The 22,510-nt window shown below is 41.2% G+C and overlaps 1 protein-coding gene across 1 annotated transcript in view; it reads right to left on the reverse strand.

The window, feature by feature from the left end:
* Positions 1 to 5,753: 5,753 nt before the first annotated feature.
* Positions 5,754 to 22,510, reverse strand: part of PPP1R1C (protein phosphatase 1 regulatory inhibitor subunit 1C) — a 45,169-nt gene continuing 28,412 nt past the window's right edge. Inside the window, 1 exon segment of the mRNA XM_071434802.1 lies at positions 5,754 to 6,164. Within this exon segment, the coding sequence (XP_071290903.1) occupies positions 6,076 to 6,164 (89 nt within the window). The 3' untranslated portion in view covers positions 5,754 to 6,075.

Genomic DNA, 22,510 nt, shown 5'->3' on the forward strand with positions numbered 1-22,510 from the left:
TGAATGGAAAGAATCCCATGGGCTCAAACATGTATCAAATCCCGACTAGGTACATGATGAAAATAAATCAAGACAACTACTTTATACCACATTCTTTGCAGTTCATCTTTTCCAGGTGCCATCTGAGCTACTGCACAAAAGACCTTCTTCTTGTAGAGATGCCAGAAGTCAAACAAGCCACTACTGTGATGAAAATACTTTCAAATTAAAAAATCAAGATCACTAGTGGTAAGTGTCTAAAATGTGTATTTTGAACAGACTATACAGTTATTGTATGAGAAAGAGGAAAATGTAAGTATGGCTAACATTCTCCAGCAGCAGATTGAGATTTCTGTGTCCAGTAGTTTAGCAGAAAAAGGTTTGTCTGAAAGGGGAGTACATCCCTTTAAAAGCATTTTTTAAAAATCACATCTTTGAAAAACACTATGGAAAAATGAGTGGAATTGAATTTAATGCTATGAGTAAAAGAAATTGTCCTCTGTCAAACACTATGCAAACATTTAGGCTTCATCCCTGGAATAATTTTACTTTCCTGGTCATTTAAGTATCTAATGGGCCTCCAGAGACTCCTTTTCCATGTCCCAGGGCAAACATTCAGAAGTTTTATCAAACTATGAATATCTAAGTTTTCCCCTGGGAACAAAGTCATAACCATGGAGTTATAAATGGAAAAAATATCTTATAAAAAACAGGAAAAAGTCTCTTATAAAACTTTTGGGATGAACTTTGCTGCAAAATACTTTCTTTGTGCCTAGGCCAGTCCTTTGCTTGTGGCCTTTGAGTGGAGAATTGTTGGGGAACTTCACATTAGCTGAACTTGGACAGATAATATCTTAACAAAATCAGCTATTCTGAGATTACATAGTATATGAACTTTAAAGCTGTTGAGTTTTATGCATTTGCAACATCCTGTACAGGTCATTATTACAAACCAGAAGTAATGGAGATGTAGCCAAATAAGTGGGTAAAAATCAAAATGGTAGGTGCAATCTTGGCTTTAAGATGGAACAGTTAAGCAGAACAGAAGTTTCTTCACTTTTATTTGGACTTTAGTTCTAAAGCTTTCTCATCACCACATAGGACCTAATGCTGGTGCACCTACAAGCAACACTCCTGAACCTGCAAGAAAGACTGTGGGACTTGGATCATAATACCATGAATAAACATAAAGTTACATGAAAGTATTGGCTAATTATTTGTATAAAGCCAGATATGATTATCTCAATGAAAATTCAATGAGCCAAAGGGTCAAATTCACCTATGATGCATTTCCATGAAATCCAAGAGAGATGGTGTCATTATACCAGAAATTAATTTGCTAATTGGATAGTAATTGGTTGTCTCTTGCTTTCTCTGTATTCAGCTGGCTTACAGATTTTGTTTTCTGTGGTGCAGGGTACTCTGAGGGTCTAATGTCTCTTACAAAGCACGTGTTTAAGTTTAGGCCATCTTGAATTCTTTTATTGAAATTATGCTTCTTTATCTTTGAGACTGCTCGACTTTGAGAGAGAACTGAATTTTTCTTGTCAGAAATGAACATTCACCTTTATTGTTTGGGGTTCAGCAGGACTTCACAACTGGAAATAATGGCAGCATATTTGGGTCAAACATTTTAATACATGATGCATCTTTATTTTAGTGTTCCCACCCGGGAAGACTCCTAATCTGCTAGGCACAAGGTGGTTTGGGGTAGGGCAGAACTGTGACTGCAGCCAAAGTAGCTCTGGAGGACATGTGTGTGGTTTCAAGTAAATAGCAGATACAGGACCATGACTACAGAGTTGATATTTCCAGTAAATTAGAGAATAAAAATGTCATGAGCAATTTAAATATTATTTATAGTTGACCTTCATGTCTGTTTTTAATATTCAATCTGCTGAGTGTTTAAAAAAGCAATTAAAAGTCCCATATAATGTTAAAACCCTTGATAAATGTAATAAACAAATGACATATTCAAAAGAGAGAATCTATGTCCCATTAGGAGAGAAAAAGAAAGATGAGAGCAACATATGGCAGTATAATTAGAATGATTAGGGAAGCACATCAACAGAATTTATGCTGCAGGGAAAATGTAATAAGAAACCAACACACTTTCCTCACTGCCTTGAAAACTGCAAATATCGCTCTCTGAAAAGGAGAAGATGCAGAAAGGGTCCCTGGCATTTAAAGCTGTAACTTGTGTTCTTCTGTCATTATTAAAGATGCACACAGCCATCTGCAAACCATTTATTTTTTGCAGAGTTCACATTGTCCCATTGCTTTGATTAATAAGGAGCAATATTACACCTCAGCTGCTTTTCAGAAAGATGCTATTTTGGAAACCTAATTAATACTCATTCCACAGTTAGCTTGAGGTGTTCGTTAGTGCCAGATACTGAGTTCTTATTTGTTTCTCATTATGTGGAGAGTATTGCTTCTCAATGCCAGGGTTCTTGTTTTGCATTTTGGAATAACCTTTCGACACTCCTGCTTCCCACAGCCCTCCCTTCAGAAGAGCTAATAACACCTGCCATCATTATTTTCACATGCCTGTTAATGTCTATTGAAGACATTGTGGGCTATTTACATAGATAGACTATCCTGATGCACAGCAAATATTCCTGCTGTTTTCTGAACAGTTGGGCCAAAGAGAAAAGCAAAATTTAGGAACTTGGAAATGCAATTAAAATCTCAGTTTACCACTAAGGGTCAGTATATACTAGGCAAATGAATAATTACAAAATTGAAAGAGAGTGTATGGCCTAGCAGAATATGAAATAATTTTTCTGCCCTAATCCCCCCAGATTATTTAATAAAAACCACAAAAACTCTACAGCAGAATATAGACACTGAACTTGTTTAAACCCCATCAGCCCACTTTGATGAAACAGCCTGAGGTTTAGCAGAGGGTGCACAAATATCTTGCTTGAGATTTGCTCCAAGTGCTGCTATCCTCAGTGGAGGATAAAGGAGGGAATGCAGCAAAGCAGACGGCATTTAGCATCCACTCAGCTGCCAAGAATAATGCTGTGCATGAAAAGGTTAAATGTAATTGCACATGTCAGGAATCAACAGAACAACTGAGGCTCTTTCTGGAGCTCACTCTTGCACTGAGCTGCTATAGAAAAAAAATAATAAAAAGAATGAAAAAAGAACATCTGTGGGCCTGGGTACTAACATGGATGCAATAGGAGAGGAAGAAAGGGGAGCTTGAGGGACAGCATGTTTTAAATGTGCCCTTACATTGTCCCCCCAGGGTTAGTGGATAGACAATGCCTTATTTTCTGCAGGAATAAGGTCCCTCATGAAAAAAACTTGTCTCAAGAGAAAAGAAATGAGGAGGGGAGCCCTGCACCAAGCAGGACATTTTGTGGTACAGTGCCAGCTGTACAAAAGCAGAGCTGCAGCCTGCAGGAGCCCTGCTTGGGTTCCTCCCCAGCCATCACAGCCTACCCAGGCCAGCTCTGGAGAGAGCCACCCAATGCTTCACCTTCTGGAGTAAAAGAAATGCTTTTTTTTAAAGAGTGAAAGCAACCACCAGCCTGGCCCTTGGTGTTCCAGGAGGTGCAGATGAAGGGGAAGTCCCTTCCTCACTGACTGCCTGGACTCTGGACACCATGGGAGGCCCTTGTCCAAGCACAGGCAATAGAACCTCTCCTGCAGCCCTGTCTCGGAGTCAGTGTTGGATGTGACTCTTTTGGTAAAATAACACTAACAGTGCAAGAACTAATGGTGATTTTTCAGTTTACATTGCTGGAGAGAAATAATGGTGCTATGAGAAGAAGTGGGTAAATCCTTGAAGACTTTAGCAGAATTTATAGCAGTCTTAAAAAAGAAAAAGCAAGAAATCCAGTAATTAAATTGATAGCAGGATAATAGAAGCTTTCCTGTACACTCCATATCATATTTCCCCCAAGGAAAGTATGTTTCAGCCAAAATCTATGGTCTTTCTCAAGCAAAATTCCTCTGACTTCAGGGGAAAGCATGCTTTAGAATGCATACTTTAGAATGCTTTAGAAATAAGTTTTAAATCTTGACTCTTAATATCTACTTAAGTATGATCTGATTTTGCACCTGGAGAATATACAACATATACCATTCTGAAAGTCAAATACAGTTCAAGCTAAATCTGGTGGGTTTTTTTTTTTCCCTTATTATTTATAAAGTGTAATTATACTCAAGTCCAACTGTCAGCCTGAAACAGCATGTTCAGTGGTGAATTCTCCAAGCTCCTATCAGGTGCTTTGTGTGTTGCCTTTGAAATGCTGAGATTCCACAGTGTTCAATACCTTGTCCTGATCTCCAGTGCTGTAAATCATGTCCATGCTTTCCTTTGCTCACAGGTCCTGGACAGTTCTCATCTGCAGCCTGTGGGTACTAATAACCAGCAGAAAGCCATTAACATCCAAAGTGCTTTATTAGCTAGCAGCACAGAGAGATGGTGTGAGGTGAAACACCAGTGACTGATACACAGACTGTGGCAACAAGAAATTTTGTGGAGAGCCTAGTGCTGTGTGAAAGCAAAGCCATGGCAAAGCTGGGACCAGAGCCCAGCTCTTCTTGCTGCCATTCCAGACCTGACTTGGGGCCATTCAGTTTCTGAAGGGTCATTTCCTTCTTTTTGTTGTTTGGGACATAAAAAGCTGTCAGTCCTGTAAGTGCTGTGGTGGCTCCTGTATAATTGCAAAGTCCTTCTCTAGTCCTTCTTGTGCACCCTTGCTGAGCTGGAGTCGTGGATCCTGTCTGCAGTGTTTCTACAGAAAATGGAACAAAAGAGGACAGGATACAGAGATACATGGAGGGAAAAAATGGCTCTTAAATATAATGAAACACTAGTTGACAGATCCTGTTCTCAGCAGGTCTTTGTGGAAGACCTGAGATTGTGAAATCAGTGAAATCACCATGGAAGGCATAGATAAAAGGCACTGTGTTTTCCTATATGCAATAGATTTTATTATTTTGTTTGTTTGTTTGTTATTTTTGTTTGTTTGGGTTTTTTTGCTAGCTCAACCCTTTAAAAGAGACTTGCATCAGTGGAATGTTAAAGTGAGGATAAAACTTTTTTATCAAAGTCAAACAGTTGATGCAAAATGACAGTGAATTAATTTAAAAATCTGCCATTGATTGAAAAATTGAAATAATCTCTTAAGTGTGGCTTTCAAGAAATTTTTTTTCCTTCTCCACCTTATTTCATTTTATGCCATAGAGTTTTTGGGATCTGAAAAATAGAAAGGATGATATGAAGCATGCTGACCCCAGCCAAAGCCCTGGGACTCATTCCCAAGGTGAATTTGTGCAGCTTGCAGTGCTGTCGCTCACTGGCTCAGACTGAGCCATGCACAGGGCAGGAAGGCTGTGACCTGTCCTGCCTGCAGGTGACAGAGGGGGATGTGGCACTTGCCACAGCTCAGCTGGGGCCGGGACCCTGCTCCCAGGCCTTGCACACACCTGTGCTCCTCAGTCCCACACTGAAAGGTGTTTTAATGCCTCCTGATAACAGTGATCTTGTGTGAGAGAAATTGCTTTGGCTGCTGAGACAAGGCAGCCTCAGATCAAAGCAAGGCAAGTGTTTCAGTGTCCCATATCCAGGGAGCACAAAGGTGTCTTTGCATCGTTCTCTGGACAGAGCCACCTCTGCTTGCTTTGTTACCCTTTTTCTATCCACATCACCAAAAGTAATTCTACTACCAATGGTAAAAACTGTCCTTAACTGAAAGGATCATTTTATAGGAACATTTCTCTATAGCAAGACAAACCCTCTGTACAACAGACAATCTTGTCTAAATTAATGTATTATTTATTTTGTACCTTTTAAATCACTTTTATTTACAACAAGCCTTAGATACAGCTCACACGCAGTAGTTAAGCTCTGGCAGTACTGACCTCAGGGAGCTAACACATTTGCGAATTACATTTCTAAGTCATAGAAAATAAAAGAAAAAACCGAGTTTAAAAGAACAGTTTTGTCTCCGGGAGGAAGGGCGGCAGGACACGTGTGCAGTGCCTGCGGAGCCCCCGGGGCCTGCCGGGCCGGGCTGGGCCGGGCGCGGCGGGGCCGGGCAGGGCTCCGGGCGGGCTCCAGGCCGCTCCGTCTGGCTAATGGCCCCACTCCTCTTCCCGCTCGCCAAGCCCCTCTTCTTCTTCTGGGAACACTGACTCGCTCTGACTCTTCAGATGCTTAATCCCTGAAAATACAGAAGTCATGGTTAAGGTTGTGTTTGGCTTGCATCAGGTATTTTTTTGTGGAGGAAGGAACAGTAAACCAAAATAAGGGCAAGTTTAATGCTCATATTTGCTCCTTTTTTTAACAAGCCTCTTAGTTCAAGTTCTATGATGGTGTATTTACAACAGAGATATTCTCTTCCTTGAATAAAGATTCTGAACAGTATTTGCTTCTTTTTTCCTTGGTAAGCCTTGGTCAAGTTTGTGTTGAACACCATTGCAAAGCTGTCCTGAGCCAAGGAGAGCCTGACAGAGGCTCTGTCCTGACAGAGAGGCGACTGCTGGCACCAAAGCTGTGACTACACTGGATCATTTCTTACATGGAGAATGGGTTCTTTTGACCTCCAAATACCATGAGGGGCTGGATGACAAGGGTAAATACCTATCACAGGATATTTGGAAGCTAAGCTTTGAGGGAAGTTATGAAGTAGGTATCAGCCAACAAGTAAAGTAGACTTTATGAAAATGAATCAAATTACAGATATTTCCCTGTCTCAAGTTCAGTACAAGGAAGCAGACTTCAATGAATGGGCCTAATCTCATCTTCTCAGCTCTGCCTTGGTGTGATAGAATTCGTGCTGGAAAAGGAAGCAAGATCAAGATAAAAAGATGAGAGAAGAAACGTTATTTTCAAAAAACCTAAAGAGCAAATGTGCAAGGTTAATCTTGGGGTCCCCCAGTATGACAAGCAAAGTGGGATAACTACTGATCAAAACTGCATGATTTGAACAAAACATAAGCCTGAATTAGGCTATTATCTGGTGCTGCTACTGTCATGGCATAAAAATATTTTTGATTTCATTAAAGATCATACATAGTTCTAGTAACCATCTCTAACTGTCAGGAAAAATGCTTCCCTTTTGTATCACTTCCTCTCTATGATGAGGAGAAGTGACACCCCAGCTGCTTTATATAATCACTGCTAGATAACCAAACACCCCAATGTGCCCCCTGCAAGTCATAGCACTTGTAGGGGCACATTTTTCAAAAAGGGGTTCACCCTTGAGGGGTGAGGGCAAGATCCAGATTACTGCTAATTGTGAGTAAGAAGAACTGATGATGGTGTAAGTCCAAGAGCTTTGGCCCAGTGCATCTTCATCTGGAAAGCTTCTACACCTCACTGTTTATGTCCACACTACTCCAAAATACAGGATAGATTTTTTTTCCAGATATATCACTTGAAAAAAATCTCAGCATAAGTTATTTCAGTTCCACAAAGTTAAAAATAGCTGAAAAGAGTATCTTACAATGGCTGTATAACACCCAGCTCCACTTCTAAGAGGAGCTCTGTGCTGGGCCCTGGGCTCCTCTCTCTCTTTTCTTCCACACAAATGACAGCACACAGTCTCCTGGGAAGTTGTTGTTCTGACATAAACCAAGCAAACACATTAATGCTCCAAAGCCACAGTTCTTGTAAGTGCACCCTGCAATAATGCAGCCGTTTCCAATTAAGAACTGTGATACATGAAGGTGCTCAGCTACTACCAAGCTCTTTAGCAACACTCTTTAGTGAGACAAACACTTTAAATATGATTTCTCCTAACTACAGGTTAATGGACATTTGTTTCCAAATTATGTTTTATTTTTAAGGTAAATTTTTCTCCTGTTATTTCCTCTGCACTTACAGAGCCATTTCTTGTACAATTCACAGTACTCATCTAACAGCTGCTGTTCAGTACTCCTGTCAGGAATTACTGGAGTCAGAGTGAATAATTTTTTTAGGGAGCTTTTCAAAGATAAGAAGGGCAAAGTTATGGACAGAAAAGGAGGCATGTCATACATGGTATGATGAAACCATGGAACTGTATTTTTTGTAGGAGTGAAGACTTTTGGCCATGTGGTTTAATTGCAATATTAAATACGAAAATTGTAGGAAATGGAGAGAAATTACATCACTGAGCATTACCCATTGATTTTTTGCATGGCAAATAGCTATTGATCTTATTTAATGATTTTTTCATAAACTCCATTCTGCAGCCTGCCTTCACCTCTGCCAGTCATTTTATGCTACAGTGTCCCTTGGAAGTTTCCTCCTCTGACCAGTAAATGCACAAGGCTTCATGTAGTTATATATAAGCCTCAAGATGTTCTCACAGCATCAGGTTGTCAGAATGAGCTGACCCTTGGTGTGGCATTATAAAATAAGATGCTCATCTACACAATGGAATAAACCAGTGTGAGTTGACACAGAGGTAATGAAATTCCTGTCGGTAACATATGAACATGTATGACAGGAAATGCTGGTAACTGCCTTGAAAAGATACATTTCCTGCACAAAGCTGCAGACTTTTACAGTGCAAAAAATGGCCTGGAGTAATCAAAAAACTTAGTTAAATTACAGCAATCATACTCCTGGATTAAAAGCATATCTAGCCACATAACATTGCAGTAGCCCACAGTGGCTGCCAAGAGTGATCAGAAGGCACCAGAGCTGGGCAGGTGCACACTGGCACATTCAGCCACAGCTCGAGAGCAGAGTCTGGGACTGTGGCTCTCCAGGGTGGCTCCAGTGGGGTTATTCGGGCTGTGCCCTACCCTTTGTCAATATGAACCATGTGACAAGCAGGTAGTGGGGTGAAGTTCTACCCACAGAGTGTTTTGCTGGATCAGTTCAGCATCTTTGCTTAGCAATACCTATTATCTATCTATCTTAGCAATATCTATTGTTTGCTGAAAGGTTACATTCTTTTAGAGACTGAGTAAAAATTCATTACTCAGGTCATCTCAGCTGTTTTTACAACCACAACTATGGCAATGCTAATTTATGAGAAAGGATATTTCCTTCTCATATTTCCAATCTTTGTACTAGTGATACAGCTCCTGACCTCAGCTTTCTCAGCTAGTAACCAAGAAGGACTAAAATGCTGTAGTTTGGGGGTGATTTCTGTTCATTTTTTAACACAATGTAAAGATGAGCATGAAATACAGACTGTAAGATTTTACTTGTAGCAAAAAAGCAAAACAAACCAGGATATTTTAGAAGAAATCATTTGTGTGTAAGAGCACATCCAAGCTAGAAACATCAAGTTACTGATTCCACATAAACTGCACAAGCTTTACAGTGTCAGTAGCAAAAAGGGAGGTCTGCAAATGCTGATCCATGCAGTCACCCAGTCCCATCAATGTCCCTTTTTCCAAGCAAGGAATTTGTGGGCACTCAGTTTCCTGAATTGCTGTGCCTGCACTGTCCTGATGCTGCTCCATTTCTCCCACTGGGTTCCCTGCCCTTCTCTGCCCTTTCCTGGGGATGGGGCTCACAGGGTGCCACCCATCCACTGTCCCCATGGGTTCCCAATCCCCTCTGCACCTGACCCAGCCCCTGCTTCAGTGTCACACCCTGCCTGGGGCTCTGCTCTTCACCTGGGATGTCTGGCAGCAAAAACCCTTCCAGACCAAACACTGCCCCTTCTCACCACTCCCTGGAAATGTTTCATACCCACAGTGTCTTCACACTCATCGTTGTGCTGCTTTAGAGCAAGGTCTGTCTGAACACTGCTAAAGCCAGCAGGACAATAATTGTTTTTTCTCAAAGGGCTTATATTTCCCTGCAGGTAATTTAACACAATTAATGTCGATAAACAAACCCATAATTCCAAACCAGATTGGAATATATACTCAAATATAATTTGAACTGGCAATTCTTTTTAGATGAAGTCACTGTCTCAAAGAATATTTGTAGAATTCTAGATACTGATAAATTATGAATGAGAATGGGACAATTTTGTGTCATTTTTGCAGTCACATCACATCCATGCTTCTTCATCAGCAGCTGTCTTTCAGCTTCTCTCCATCTAACCAAAGTACCAGCTTAGAAAGCTAAGTAGGGTCACAAGATTTGAAACAACCAAGTGCTCCTGAATTAAATATCTCCTGGAAAAAAATTTAAAAATATTCAAGTAATTAAAGCAGCTCCCCATTCTATTTAACACTTCTTCCTTCATTCTGCTTCACTGCCCAAGGAAGGGTGTTGACATTTACCAAACTCAGGATTGAAGTCTGGTTGGCAGCTTGAATTCCCTAAAGTTTGAAGGGTTATTTAGTTTTACGATTTGGAGCTGATCCTCTCTCTATCAAAAACACATTTCCAGATTTGCAGAAAGCAGTGAAAGGCACAGATAAAACAGGCTCATTTTCAGCATTTCAGAACTCAAATCACTTTGAAATAATCATGCAAACAGACCTGGCCAAACAGGATAACAGCAAAATAAAAATGTCTCAGCCAGTGCTAAATTAATTGTTTTCTATTTTCCCTAGCAAAAATGAGAATATCAAAAGAAATATCATAGACTCATACCACTAAACAGGAAAAAGGACTGTTCTTTTTAATGGTACATTCTGGTTTGCATTCACCAGTTAAATATGTTTAAATTATGTTTCTCTGATGTGTCTTCTTCATAATGTTTTTTTCCCAATTCAAGTTTTGATTGAGAATATGCCAACAAAACAAACAAATAAACAGACAGAAAACACAAAGCCCAAACAAACAACAAAAACCAACGAAACAGAAAAAACACTCAAATTAATGTCATTAAATCCAGCATCCACCACAGGTCTTTGGCTGGGCTGGGTGCAATGGAAAGCACTTGTGAAGAGCCAAAGGAAGCTGGCAGTTCTTCCAGGGCAGCCTCCTCCATGTGAAGGGATGGCCCCACAGTTACAGGAGATAACAGCAGCTGCATCAGGTCAGGGGCAACTCTGGGGCAACCTAACAGCAGCCTGCCTGTACCCAGGAAAGGTACCCAGAGGATGAAGGTGTCTGGTTGTGAATTGGAAGAGACTATTTTCTGACTGGATATAAGGAAGAAATTATTCCACTGAGTGTATTTAAGCACTGGTGTGATTTCACAGTGAAAATATGATTCAAGGAGATTTTCAGTATTGAACTAGACAAAGCATTGAACAACCTTGTTAAATTTGGTGCTAATTCTGCTTTTTGCATCAGGTTCAACTATGGACTTTCCCAAGGTTCCTTGCAACCTAAATGACTATATGATTTTATGAAATCAAAACTTTGTAAATGCATCTTATGGTTTATAACAATGTATTAACATTAACTGCATGGCTACCTATTGATCCACCTGGGAGCTTCAAATGACTCCTTTCTCTGGAAAAGTGATGAAGTGTCTAAGTGCACCAGTCAGGCTTAATTGAGAAACAAGATTCCTCTTCACTCCTTAAAACTGTGGGGCCAGACTGAATCAATATTTCTGTGCTGATTTTGGAAAGCATGCAAACTCTCAATTATGTGCTCCACTGTGATTTATATATACATTTATGTGATCTGCATATTTCTCAAAAATAATGGGATTAAAGTCAGTGAACCTGGAGCATCTCTTGCATGTGACAGATACACCCATGAGATCCCCAAAATCTCACATACAAATCACACCCCAGTTGTGGCCCAGTGCATGGAACTGCAACAGAAAAATGTAATTCCCGAGAGGGAGGCACGGAGCTGCTCCTCTGCAGGTGAGTCCTGGCACTGCTGCTGAAATGGCTCATCTTTCTTCCCTTGGGGCCTCAGGGGCACATCATTGTCTCAGTCACTACCAGGCTGTGGTGCCTGAGGGTGCTGACTGCCATTGCAATTAAAAAAATATGCTCAGCTCCCTGCAGATGTAACAGGTTAAAAAACCACACTGTGGTAATAAACCCAAGGTCTCTGCACCCTGTTTCACAAGAAATGCCTTTCTTGCTCAGCTAGGCATCTGCTCAATGGGAGTAACATGGACTCTCTACACTTCACAAGATGTTTTGGCAGATGTTTCCAGAAACATCTGGTGCTCCCTGGGATGGAAAGTGCTCCCTTCTGCTGGTCAGTGCCAGTGGGAGAGTCCAGAGCCTGTCCCTGCCACGAGCGCCACAATCCAGCTCTGATGGGCACAGGACATAGTCTGAGCTCTGAAAAGCATCAATGCTTCCTGCTCTTCCCACCTCCAGCAGAAGCTGAGGAGCATCAGAGCCTGCAGGAGCAGCTGTCTGGCAGAAACCTCTTTTGACAGAAGCTGAATAATTATTAAAAACTTTTCATCTCTGTGATGACTTTCAGTTCAACAGAATACAGCTTCACTAGCCTCCATTCTTGACACTTTATGCTTCATAGAAGTTTAGAAAAATCCAGTTTCATCATCTTCAAATGTTCACTGTCAGGTACACGCCAGCTATGCTGTCCAATTTATTCAAATGCAAGAAATTTGTGTCTCGTCTTCTCTCTGCCCCATTTGAAGATAGAAACACAGCTGTCATTACTGGTCATGAAGAAACTCAAAACTTACCCCTGCACATACATCTCCTAGGCATTTTGACTTTCTTGATCAAAAATTTGGTTCTTTGGCTGGAAAGAAATTAAATCCTACTATATATTTAATTTTTTTTTTAAACAGCTGAAATACAGGAGGGCATATATAGAGCATGCAAGAACAGAACAGTAAGAAAAATGCTATAGTTTCCCAAAAACCTATTTTGAGCTTTCTCTTGTTTCCTCTTTGCATAAATGACCTGTTATCTCTCTCCTTCATCTGTACAATCAGTTCCTGAAACCTTTAATCCATTTCTACTTTGAGTGGTTTAGATAAGCTGAACCTGCATACAAGTCAGAGTTCAGTGCTTAAGCTTTCATTAGTAACTCTTAAAAACCATTAACCCTATCCTTAACTCTACCTGCCTCCCCTTCTTCTCTTGCTACCATTCAGCTCACCAAAAATGATGCTCACTGGTTCCACCTTATCAGCCCTCTCTGCCCCCATCCTCCATTTCCTTTGATCCAGTTGCTCTTGGACCCAGTCTCAGCTTTCTGGCCAAGTGCCCAGTGACCTCTCTCCCCATCCTTTCCAGCTTGCTGATATCTTTGCCTCTGACAATTTTTGCCTTGGTTCTCCTTCCCTCTGGTTCTTCTGCTGTTGTAATCCTTTCTCCTTGCCATTCTCTGAGAGTCATTTTCCCTTCTGCCCAAGTTAAAACTCTAGAGTGCATCTTCTGTGCAAGCTGGTGAAAGTCTAAGACAGCACCTCAAAGTGGTCAAAATCAAGATCTTGATCTGAAGTCCTGTCCAAGACATTCATCTACCATGAACAACACTGTCATTTTTTCCTGATATTTAGGTTTACACATTTCTGATTTCCACTCCTCTCTAGACCCCCATATCCAATTGTCATCTGAATCTTGCATGTTTTTTCTTGCTTAATGTGTCCCATATAGTTTTTACTATTTATCCAGACTTCAAAAGTCTCCTTTTTCTGAGGTGTTCACTACTACCACATCTCCTTCTCCTAACTTTATAAATGTACCTTTTCTCCTGCCACTGCTTTCCCCTTGAGTTCCCTCCATTGATTCCCTCCAATATATTTCAGACTAATGGTGGCTATTTATGCTTTCAAGGAAAATTAAATTTCTTCATATATTATGGGCATCATCTGTACTCAAATCAGGAAATGATACAGCTTTGCTTCTCAGATTGCTAGGCTTTTAGATTAACATTTTCATTCCTTCTCCTAAAGTCCTGGAGAGATACAACTATCTGCCTCCATGGCTATATCCAAATCCTCAAAATCCTCAGTATGGAATTTCAGAAACACGCTGAGCACATTTTTGTTGCCAACCTGCTGAGACAAAGACTGTTGCTTTCCTCCTTAACATTCTCTATCAGTCCTTGGGCTGAATTGCTACTCCCTAGCTGGGAGTTCCCTGGTGCAACAACCAGCTTCTGTTAAATGTTTGAACAAGGTTTATGTGGCATGGACTGAATTCCTGGTGTAGGCTCCTGGATGCTTCATTAACCTCAATATGATATGACAAGAATTGTTGTGTGCAGTGATCAGTGGATGTTGCTGAGTATGAACAAAGAGCCAGACAATGGCTGATGTGTGTATGCAAACACAAAATGCATTTTACACATCTCTCCTTGTGCTTCTTCACGCCTACCCAGTAGAATGGCTTCAGTCTGACAAGCTGGCAGCTGTTATTTCATCTGCTGCTGGTGCTCATGTACAATAATCAAACTAGATGACCTGTGGCAGGAGGTTAATCCTGCTTCCAAGAAGATCTGGCAACAAGAGCCCGGGCTGTGTGTCCCAAGGCAGCCACTCCCTTGGGTGGTCTCTAAGCCACTGGCGGTTCAAAGAGTATCAAAAAGTTACCTATGACATGACAGCAATAAAACACAACAAAACACACACTCCCAGGCCTTGGCAACTCCCATGTGTATGAGTGAGTGAACAGAAAAAACACGAGGGAGGGAAGGCAAAATAAAAATAAAGGGATGTGGAAAATTTTGCTTTATAGATGTTGGTAACTGTGAACAGTCTGCTTGATACAGCCTTTGAAAGTTTTCTAAAATTTGGTTTGTCCTTTGTGGAGAAAGACTGAAAAATGATGCACTGTGCAACAGTCCCAAGGGACTCTGAGTGGTACCCATGCCTGTGAGTTTCTGTTAAGCAAGGTTTCATAGAAGCTTGATAACCAACATGCAAGGGTGGCCCTTGGTCCTGTGGCCAATGAGTTTGAGCATAACCATGTCTTTTCTCTATTACACAGATCTTGGTCCCACTCCTCCAGAAATTTAAGAGATTTTCTCTTACTATTGTTAAAGAAAGAAGAGTCAACATACACCATTGATGTTAAGTTGCAGTTATAAAGACAAAACCCCAGCTACTGTTTGTCTGCAATGAATTTATGTAAAATACTGTATGTGGCTTTAAAGTTTGAGAGATGAGATAAATGAGTTGGTACAGAAAGTAGGTGGACTAGATATTCTCAAACTCCTGTTTAGATTAGCTTAGAAAAAGCAAAGTCAGGCTGTCACTCTGTGATTTACCATTGATGTAAATGGTAAATCAATATTCAAACAGCAGCAGATATGGGGGACCTCCAACATTTAGAATGAAAAGAATCTGGAGCGCCAATGTGGCAATTTAAACTAGGCTGACATTATAGCAATATATAAATAATAAAAAAAACCTCCTCCATGTGTTGTATTATCTTACACCTCAGCTCAAAATGAGGAGAAAAAAATTCTCATGTGTTGTGATTGTGAGACCAAGACATTATTCAGCCTTGCAAATTCATTTACTTTTTTTTCCTCTCTAATATGCATGACTAAACCAAAACAAATGATCTGAAGCATTGGCAAATATGATGGGTTTATGTAGGTCACATATCTGATCTGGAGCAGATCAGATCATCAGCATATTCAGCATGTCACCATGGCCCTGTAGAGGTTTGTGAATGATCATTCAGAAACCCAGCAACAAAGTATGACTAATTTTCTAAATGTCTGCTGGTTGCTGCTAACTCTTCTCTTAGCTCAAGTCATACCATCCTCAGTTGTCATGGTGAGCCTTTTAAATGACAAATCTTGAGGCTCATTTGAGGCTACTTTCAGTCAAAAAGCTCACTGTTAAACTATTACAATGAAGACTGTATGAGAGCAGCAAAAATTATGTTGCAAACGCCTGGCTACTTTCCAGTTTGTTCTATGAGACATTGCCTTCCACTTTCCATTTTTTCCCTCTCAGGATGGCTTGAAGCAGCAGTGGCTCTTTCAGAGTCACGTGAAGGAGCTTCTTGCACAGAAAGGCTTTTGTTGGCCCTCCACAGGCTGGCCAGGACCTGCACTGGAGACAGGGGTCAGCTTTGCCATGGCTGAAGGGACTGCATCTCCCACGTACTGTAGCCTAAAGAGTAAACAGAGAGGTTTCTGTTGCCCCAGGCAACTTCTCCTGGTATGGAAACATCTTGTTCTGCTGGTCCTTCCTTCCCTTGCCAGCCCTCAGACTGCAGAAGGCAGCCAGTCTTCAGAGCTCACATGAAGAGCAGAACCTCCTGCACTCAGCCAGCAAGGGGTGATTTACCCTTTGGGAAACCAGAAAATATTTCTTAGCTGATTCTGTGGACGATGGGTCTTGGTCAAATACCCCAAAAACTTGATCAGAAAAACATGCAGAGGTGGCTTCCATGGCAGTAATGAATCCAGGCAGTACTGCAAGGCTCTCCTCCTCATGGCTCCTGTGCTGCTCTGACCAGGAAGCTGGGGCCAGCAATCAGGAGAGGATTAGAGCTTTCCAGCTGACACTTTTCCATCCCAATTTTTCACAGCTAAAAGACAGGCTTAGAACTTCTGGTAAGTGTGCTTGAATTCAGTGCAGGTAGACCTTCAAAGGTGCTGTGCTTTGATGGGTCCTGGGAAGCTTGTTAGATGGTCAGAATCTCCTCTGAAAAAGCACTTGTCTGGAAGCCAAACCTTACTGGGCAGTGTGTTCATTTGCTGGAGTTGCTAAGCCCTCACTTTTTACATCAGCACCACTTTCAGTCAGGCAGCTGTGTGCCTGAGAGAAGGTCAGAATCATAGCACTGGCAGAATTGTTCCCTTATGTCAAAGGATTACAGTAATTCCACCAAATTAAAGGCCACATTTTCAAACCTCTAATCAGCTGCTCCATAATAACAGAAGTCAAAAGCTCTGCTACTGTCACAAATTATGTCTTAGAACTCACTGGCCTTAAAAGTTAGTGAGTAGCATTTTCTAAACACAGCTTCTTTAAATTAAACTATCTTTCACAGGCAACTTCTGTCATTCTTAGGATTAACCACCTGTTTCTCCAGCCTATGTGTCCAGTTGGAGCCACTCTGTAGCCTGACTATCTTAAAATAAGCTAGGAGGCTAAAAGTGGGAAGTAAGTTTTACAGCTAGAAAATCACATCAGCAAAGACTTGGGAAAGCTGATGCTAAAGACAGCATGAAACAATGCTCAGTATTCCAGCTACAGAAGGTAAGTCTGTTTGGAGATAGGGACAAGCCAAATTTTAGTTATACAGACTGCTATGTACAAAATAAAACAATTATATCAACCCACCTGCTCTAAGTAAATAAGAAAAGTTAAGGAGAGTTAGATAAATCTTAAAAATCTTAACTTTTGTAAGAAGTTTTAACTGCTGCATTCTAAAATACACACCATTGTTCAACCTCAACTATGGATCAAGCATAGTATTAGGTTGAAGGTTAATGCCAGAGCTTCAATTATAAAAATAAGGGTCCTTTCCAGGCCTTGATATCAGTGAGCATTTACAAAAGCAGTCCTCCACTTGTCTCTAGGAACAAATGCTTTGTTCACAGCTACTATTCCTTTTACAGAGGATAAAACAAGAGAGTTCTGCTCCCAATATGTTAAAAGACTAAATGGTAATTTCTGTGTGAGGAAGGGAATCAAGTGTCATAATTTTATTTCCTCTAATCTGTTCCTGCCAATAGTGGCAACCAAGAACATTTTCCTTTTTATAATATTTGTTTTATTTCTTGTGTTCTTGATGGGAGATTTCTGACTGCCTCTCCTGGCCATTTCTCTTATACTGCACAGTTATGTCTGTGTGTATTCTTGTCCCAAGCTCCTGCTGGTGCTGTGCAAACCAGCCTTCAAAGCAAATGCCTAAGCATTTGTAAGGGATTTGCCTTTAGCAATTAATTCTTGGAGAAAATGCTGTATTAAAGAACCTGAGCTAAGGGATCTGAGCTTTTTGGACCTTACACGGCCTGACACCTGCACCTAGCTGCTCTGTGAGGTTGCACTGTGACACAAGAGCAGCATGACATTTTATTCATGCCATATGTTTTAACTTCAAATTAAATTACATCCATTCAAATGGCAATTTTTGTTAAGGTTTAAAACCCATATTTTCTGGCAGAGCTCTTTTTGTGGTGGGCAGAAATGAAGCTCTGTTCAAAGCCCTGCAGTGGAGGCAGTGTGTGCTGCTGGGAAGGGCTGGGAATGCTGACCCAGAGCAGGGCAAGCCCCCTGCACGCTGCTGTCCTGGCAGCACAGCCAGCACAAGTGAAGTGAAAAACGAAAATGCTGCTTATCTGCAAGTTTCTGAGCAGTAAGAACAAAGCCTAGCATTTTTTCCTGTGATTACTTACAGTGATTTGCTCCCACCCCCCCAAAAAAAGGGAATGTGTTTGTCTGTGATTCCTTGTCCAGCCAGCAGAGAGGCTTCCAGGGCTTGATGTTTCACTAGGCATCTGTAACAAGCCCGGGGTAGTTCCATGCCTGACTTGGTTTAAGCAGGAGGGATTCATGCCAGAGCACTTTTAAAAATGACAGCAGCAGGCCTCAATAGGTGAATAGTTGCACCTCCTTGAAGCCAGACAATTTTCATTTGTTCATTATTAGGAAAATACCTCTGAAATTTTGCAGTTCCCTTTAGAAAGAAAAAAAATCCACCAAAAAAAAAAATAGCAATACCAGAACATTTAGTTTTGCCTGGTTTGTTAAATATAAAAAATGTAGACATGCCAGAGGAAAATTAATTTGATTTTTATACACATTCAAAACACAATGATAATTAATGGTTTCTTTTCATTCAAAACCTGACTGAAAATGCTTTACAAAACATTTTAATCTCCCCAACTTCATAAGCCATTTCCAAGAAGCTGTATTTCAGTTTTCTTAAGGCATTCTTATCTGACTTCAGTTTTTAGTGGACAGCATTGTCCAGCTGTTCACTTTTTCCTGGATAACTGCACTGTGGCTCTACATTTTTTGGTTTTGATTGACATGGGATTTTTTCTGAGGTCAAGAAACCTAAGTAGTTGAGAAAAAACGTATTGCCACATCCTTAGGGGAGGGAATCCTTGAAGAGGAGGCTGTGACACTGAGAAGCAGAAGCCTGAGTTTTGTAATGGTGAGAATGAAGTCCTGTGTGTAATCATTGAACAGCTTTTGCTTCTTCTGTTTCACCCCCAGGTCTGGCAGGACACCCCCAGCATTCTGTTCGGTTTATATTTTGGATCCATAATTTCTATTTTTGTTATTATTTTTGTGGTTTTTATATGTTATTATGTGGTTATTATTTCTTTCCATGATCTGAGGCAGATCCAGAAAAATATTTGTTAATGTTAGACATAAATTTCTTGCTGAATACTCTGTGCAGCCTGAGATTTTTAGGGTTAGGATGAAAATATTTCCAGTGAGTTTTCAAAATGAAGACAGGAGCAAAATATTTGCTGGTCACCCAAAATTCCAAGGTGGTGTTTCTGTGGTGTACTTCCATGTACTATGTGGCTTTCACTTTTAATTAATCCTGTCTCTTCCTTTTGTCAGAAGTCTATAAGCTTCTCTGTTAATTTGCTGATTAATTCCCTACTGAGTTAAAATTATTATCTTCATTTTGATCCCTCCTATGATGACAAAGGAGATTGGATTTTGGCATCAGCATAACCTCATATCAGTAATATTGTAAATGTTGAAATTACTTCTTCTTCTACATATTTTATAAGCAACTTCAAAATTAGAAAAACCTTTTATGATTAAACAAGTGATTGATAGGCAAATGTTTTGCTTATTATCCCCACTACAGTTTTTTCGTGGGTGGCCTATAAATAATAGGCCATTACTATTTTCTTCATATTGCCCTAACAAGTCCCAATTTTTGCTTCTGAGACATTTTCCTAGGACACAGTATCACCCTTCCAAACTGACACTGCAGAGCTGTCCTGCAGAAGCAGGGAATGCGCTTCCATAAAAGATGTCACCCACTGGACTGCAAGGTGAAACTTGGATTTGGGCAGCTGTGGGATGGTGTTTTCACTGATGTTGGCATTACCACGTTGTGAGAGGTTTTGTCTGTGCCAATGAGCTCTCACCCAGAACATCCCCAGCTGGGTGTAGGCACCCTGATCATTTCCACTGGGAAATAGAGTCCTTGCATTGCTTTGCTGCAAGGAACAATTTTAACAGAGTAAGGGTACAAATCCCTTGAATCCAGGGAGATAAACTGGACTGTAGCAATTCATGGTGTTTTGTTTTGCACAGTAATACAGGTAGGTTTTTACACCCTTAAAACAAATGCAAGCCAATTTAGTATATAATGTTAATGCACACCCAGGTCATTTCTTTGGTAGAGAAATTCAGCAAAATCAAATTCCTAGCTTAACCTTCAGAGGGTGTCTGGCACAGTGTCTCTGATTTTTTGGGAGAGGAGAAAAGAGAACAGTTAAAGCTTTAGTTTGACATCTCTAGTAATATTTTAAATTTGAAATGTTTTCATTTTAACTTGTTCAGCTTAGAGGCAACTGAAACCCCACCGAATTCTTACATTTAAGTCTTTTTGATTGCTGGAAAATTAAACCCTAATATTAAGAAATGCATTATTCAACATAAAATGCAGTGACCACAAATTATTTGCATTGCAGTAGATACAACCAGTCTCACCTTGCAGGTGCCATGGGCAGCACGACACTGGGACAAAATCTTTGGGGGCTCTTTATTGTGTAAGTGACTTGACTTGTGATAAACCTACCTCTTCTGGGTAGCCAAAAGCATCAAAATACCCCAGAGCCAGCATCCAGTACAATCAGAAGGTGATTATGCCATAGAAACACACTACCTGACACTCAGAATTGCCAGAGTCTGAAAACAAGTAAAGCTCTCAATTTTTCTGGGAAGCACAGCAAGAATATCAGTATACTCAATTTAATTGGGGAAAATATAGACAAAATACAGAAAAGGTAGGCACTTCTCTAAAGGTTAGACACATTCAGATCACAGTCACAGATTCTTTAAAAATTAGTTTTTACGCTTCTTACTTTAGCTTTTGTTAAGAGTGAGTTGAAATAAAAGTCAGGCTCTAACCACTCATGGGATGTGGGGAATACTGCTGGAAGGCAGGTGAAATGCAGTAATGTAGCAACCTCACAGATTTTAAGTTGAAATTAGTCAGATTTAATATCATTCCACTCCTTGTAAGCGTTCTTTCCATTAAACAGTGGAGCTGCACTAGGAGTCACCAGAGGGAGCCTGCATGCCAAAAATCCCACTGTTTTTTTAAAAACTCTTTCCTTTCAGATTGCAAGGACATTGAAAGCTGAATTTACATAATTTCTCCTCATTGCTGAAAAACCAAAGAGAAGGCTGTTTCCTCCCTCTGCCTCTGCAGGAGCTGGCCAGCCCCTGGGTACCCGGTGCTGGGCAGAGGCAGCCCCTCTCCCTGCTGCTCTCTGGCAGTGTCTGTGCTTTCCCTGCTCTCCCTTCCACTCCTTCCTGGGGGCTCCTGTGTGCACCCAGTCCCAGCTGAGCTGGAGAGGTGCCTGTGGGTGCCCTGCACCTCACCAGCTGCTCTCCAGGGACAGGTGTGCCCTGTGTCCCTGTCACCTGGAAAGGTGCCACCGCAGGGAGTAACCCACAAACCTGCACCATTCCCAGGGTGCACCAGATGTGTGTGCACATTTTCTGCTTGCTGTGTGCCAGCATACACAGCAGAGATGCACCCTGAGCTGGGACAACCACAGCAAACACTTCAGGGGAGTGCTTTCCTTCTAGATCCCACAAGTGCTTTAATTGTATTGTTGGAAATAGTTACTCTGCAAATTGCTCAGAGCCTGCTAATCATCTCTCCTGGCTATAAAAGATCTGTGGAATAACACTGGTTGTTCTCAGGTTGTGTGAGAGCTGAAAAGCCTGAAGTATCCTCCCTCCTTCCATTTCAAGAAAAACGAGCAGCTCCATCAGATGAGAGCTTTTAAACAACATCCTGCTGGCCTGTGCAGCTCACAGGAAAATGAATCCCTTTTCAGATCCATATGCTAGCTGCAGTATTTCCTGTGTTTTTCTGGTCACGGTCACACACATAATTCATGTGAGCACTCAGTCCTAGCTGCAGGCCTGAAAGGATGTGGTTGAAATCTTCAGGCTGCTCGTGTTCTTGTCTCCATGCCAAAGCTCTGGAGGATGGTTTTGGGAACTCTGTGTTCTTGCTATACTGGGCAATGTTGCATCTCAAGGGGTGAAGGAAGGGAGAAATTATGGAGGGGAGAAGAACCACATGGCCTTCTGTAGAAAATTTTTAGGTTTTGATAAATTCAAATAGGCATCCACTTCAAAAGGAAAAAAAAAAAATCAAATACTAAAAACCCAGAAAACATCCCCACCACAAGAAACCCAGGACAGATGGTCCCTAAAAATCAGAAGCATGGTTTCTCTATGTTTCTCTTAGCTTAACCACAGAAATAAGGACCAGGTTGTTCAGAAACAGAGATGTCACAAAGCTGATGTGCTACTGGGACCTTGGCTCAGGTCAGGGTGAAACCTGAAGCAAAAAGAGCTAATGGCAAGCTACTGCCCCTGGAAGAGCAGCTTGTGGCCAGGAGCCCCTCACATGGAAATCATTGCCCTGGTCCCAGGAGGACTCAGAGCAGGTGGTGAGAGCTGGGCTGATGGCTGTGAGCCTGCACCCCCTTGCACATGCTCACAAGGAGCAGCACAGCTGATGGAATCGTAGCTGGAAGGTCGTGGGATGATTTTGCTGTGTCAGGCTAATGCCA

The sequence above is a fragment of the Agelaius tricolor genome, unplaced genomic scaffold, assembly GCF_023055355.1.
Source record: "Agelaius tricolor isolate 1412-34295 unplaced genomic scaffold, bAgeTri1.0.p SCAF_10, whole genome shotgun sequence".
NCBI classification, from domain to species: domain Eukaryota; kingdom Metazoa; phylum Chordata; class Aves; order Passeriformes; family Icteridae; genus Agelaius; species Agelaius tricolor.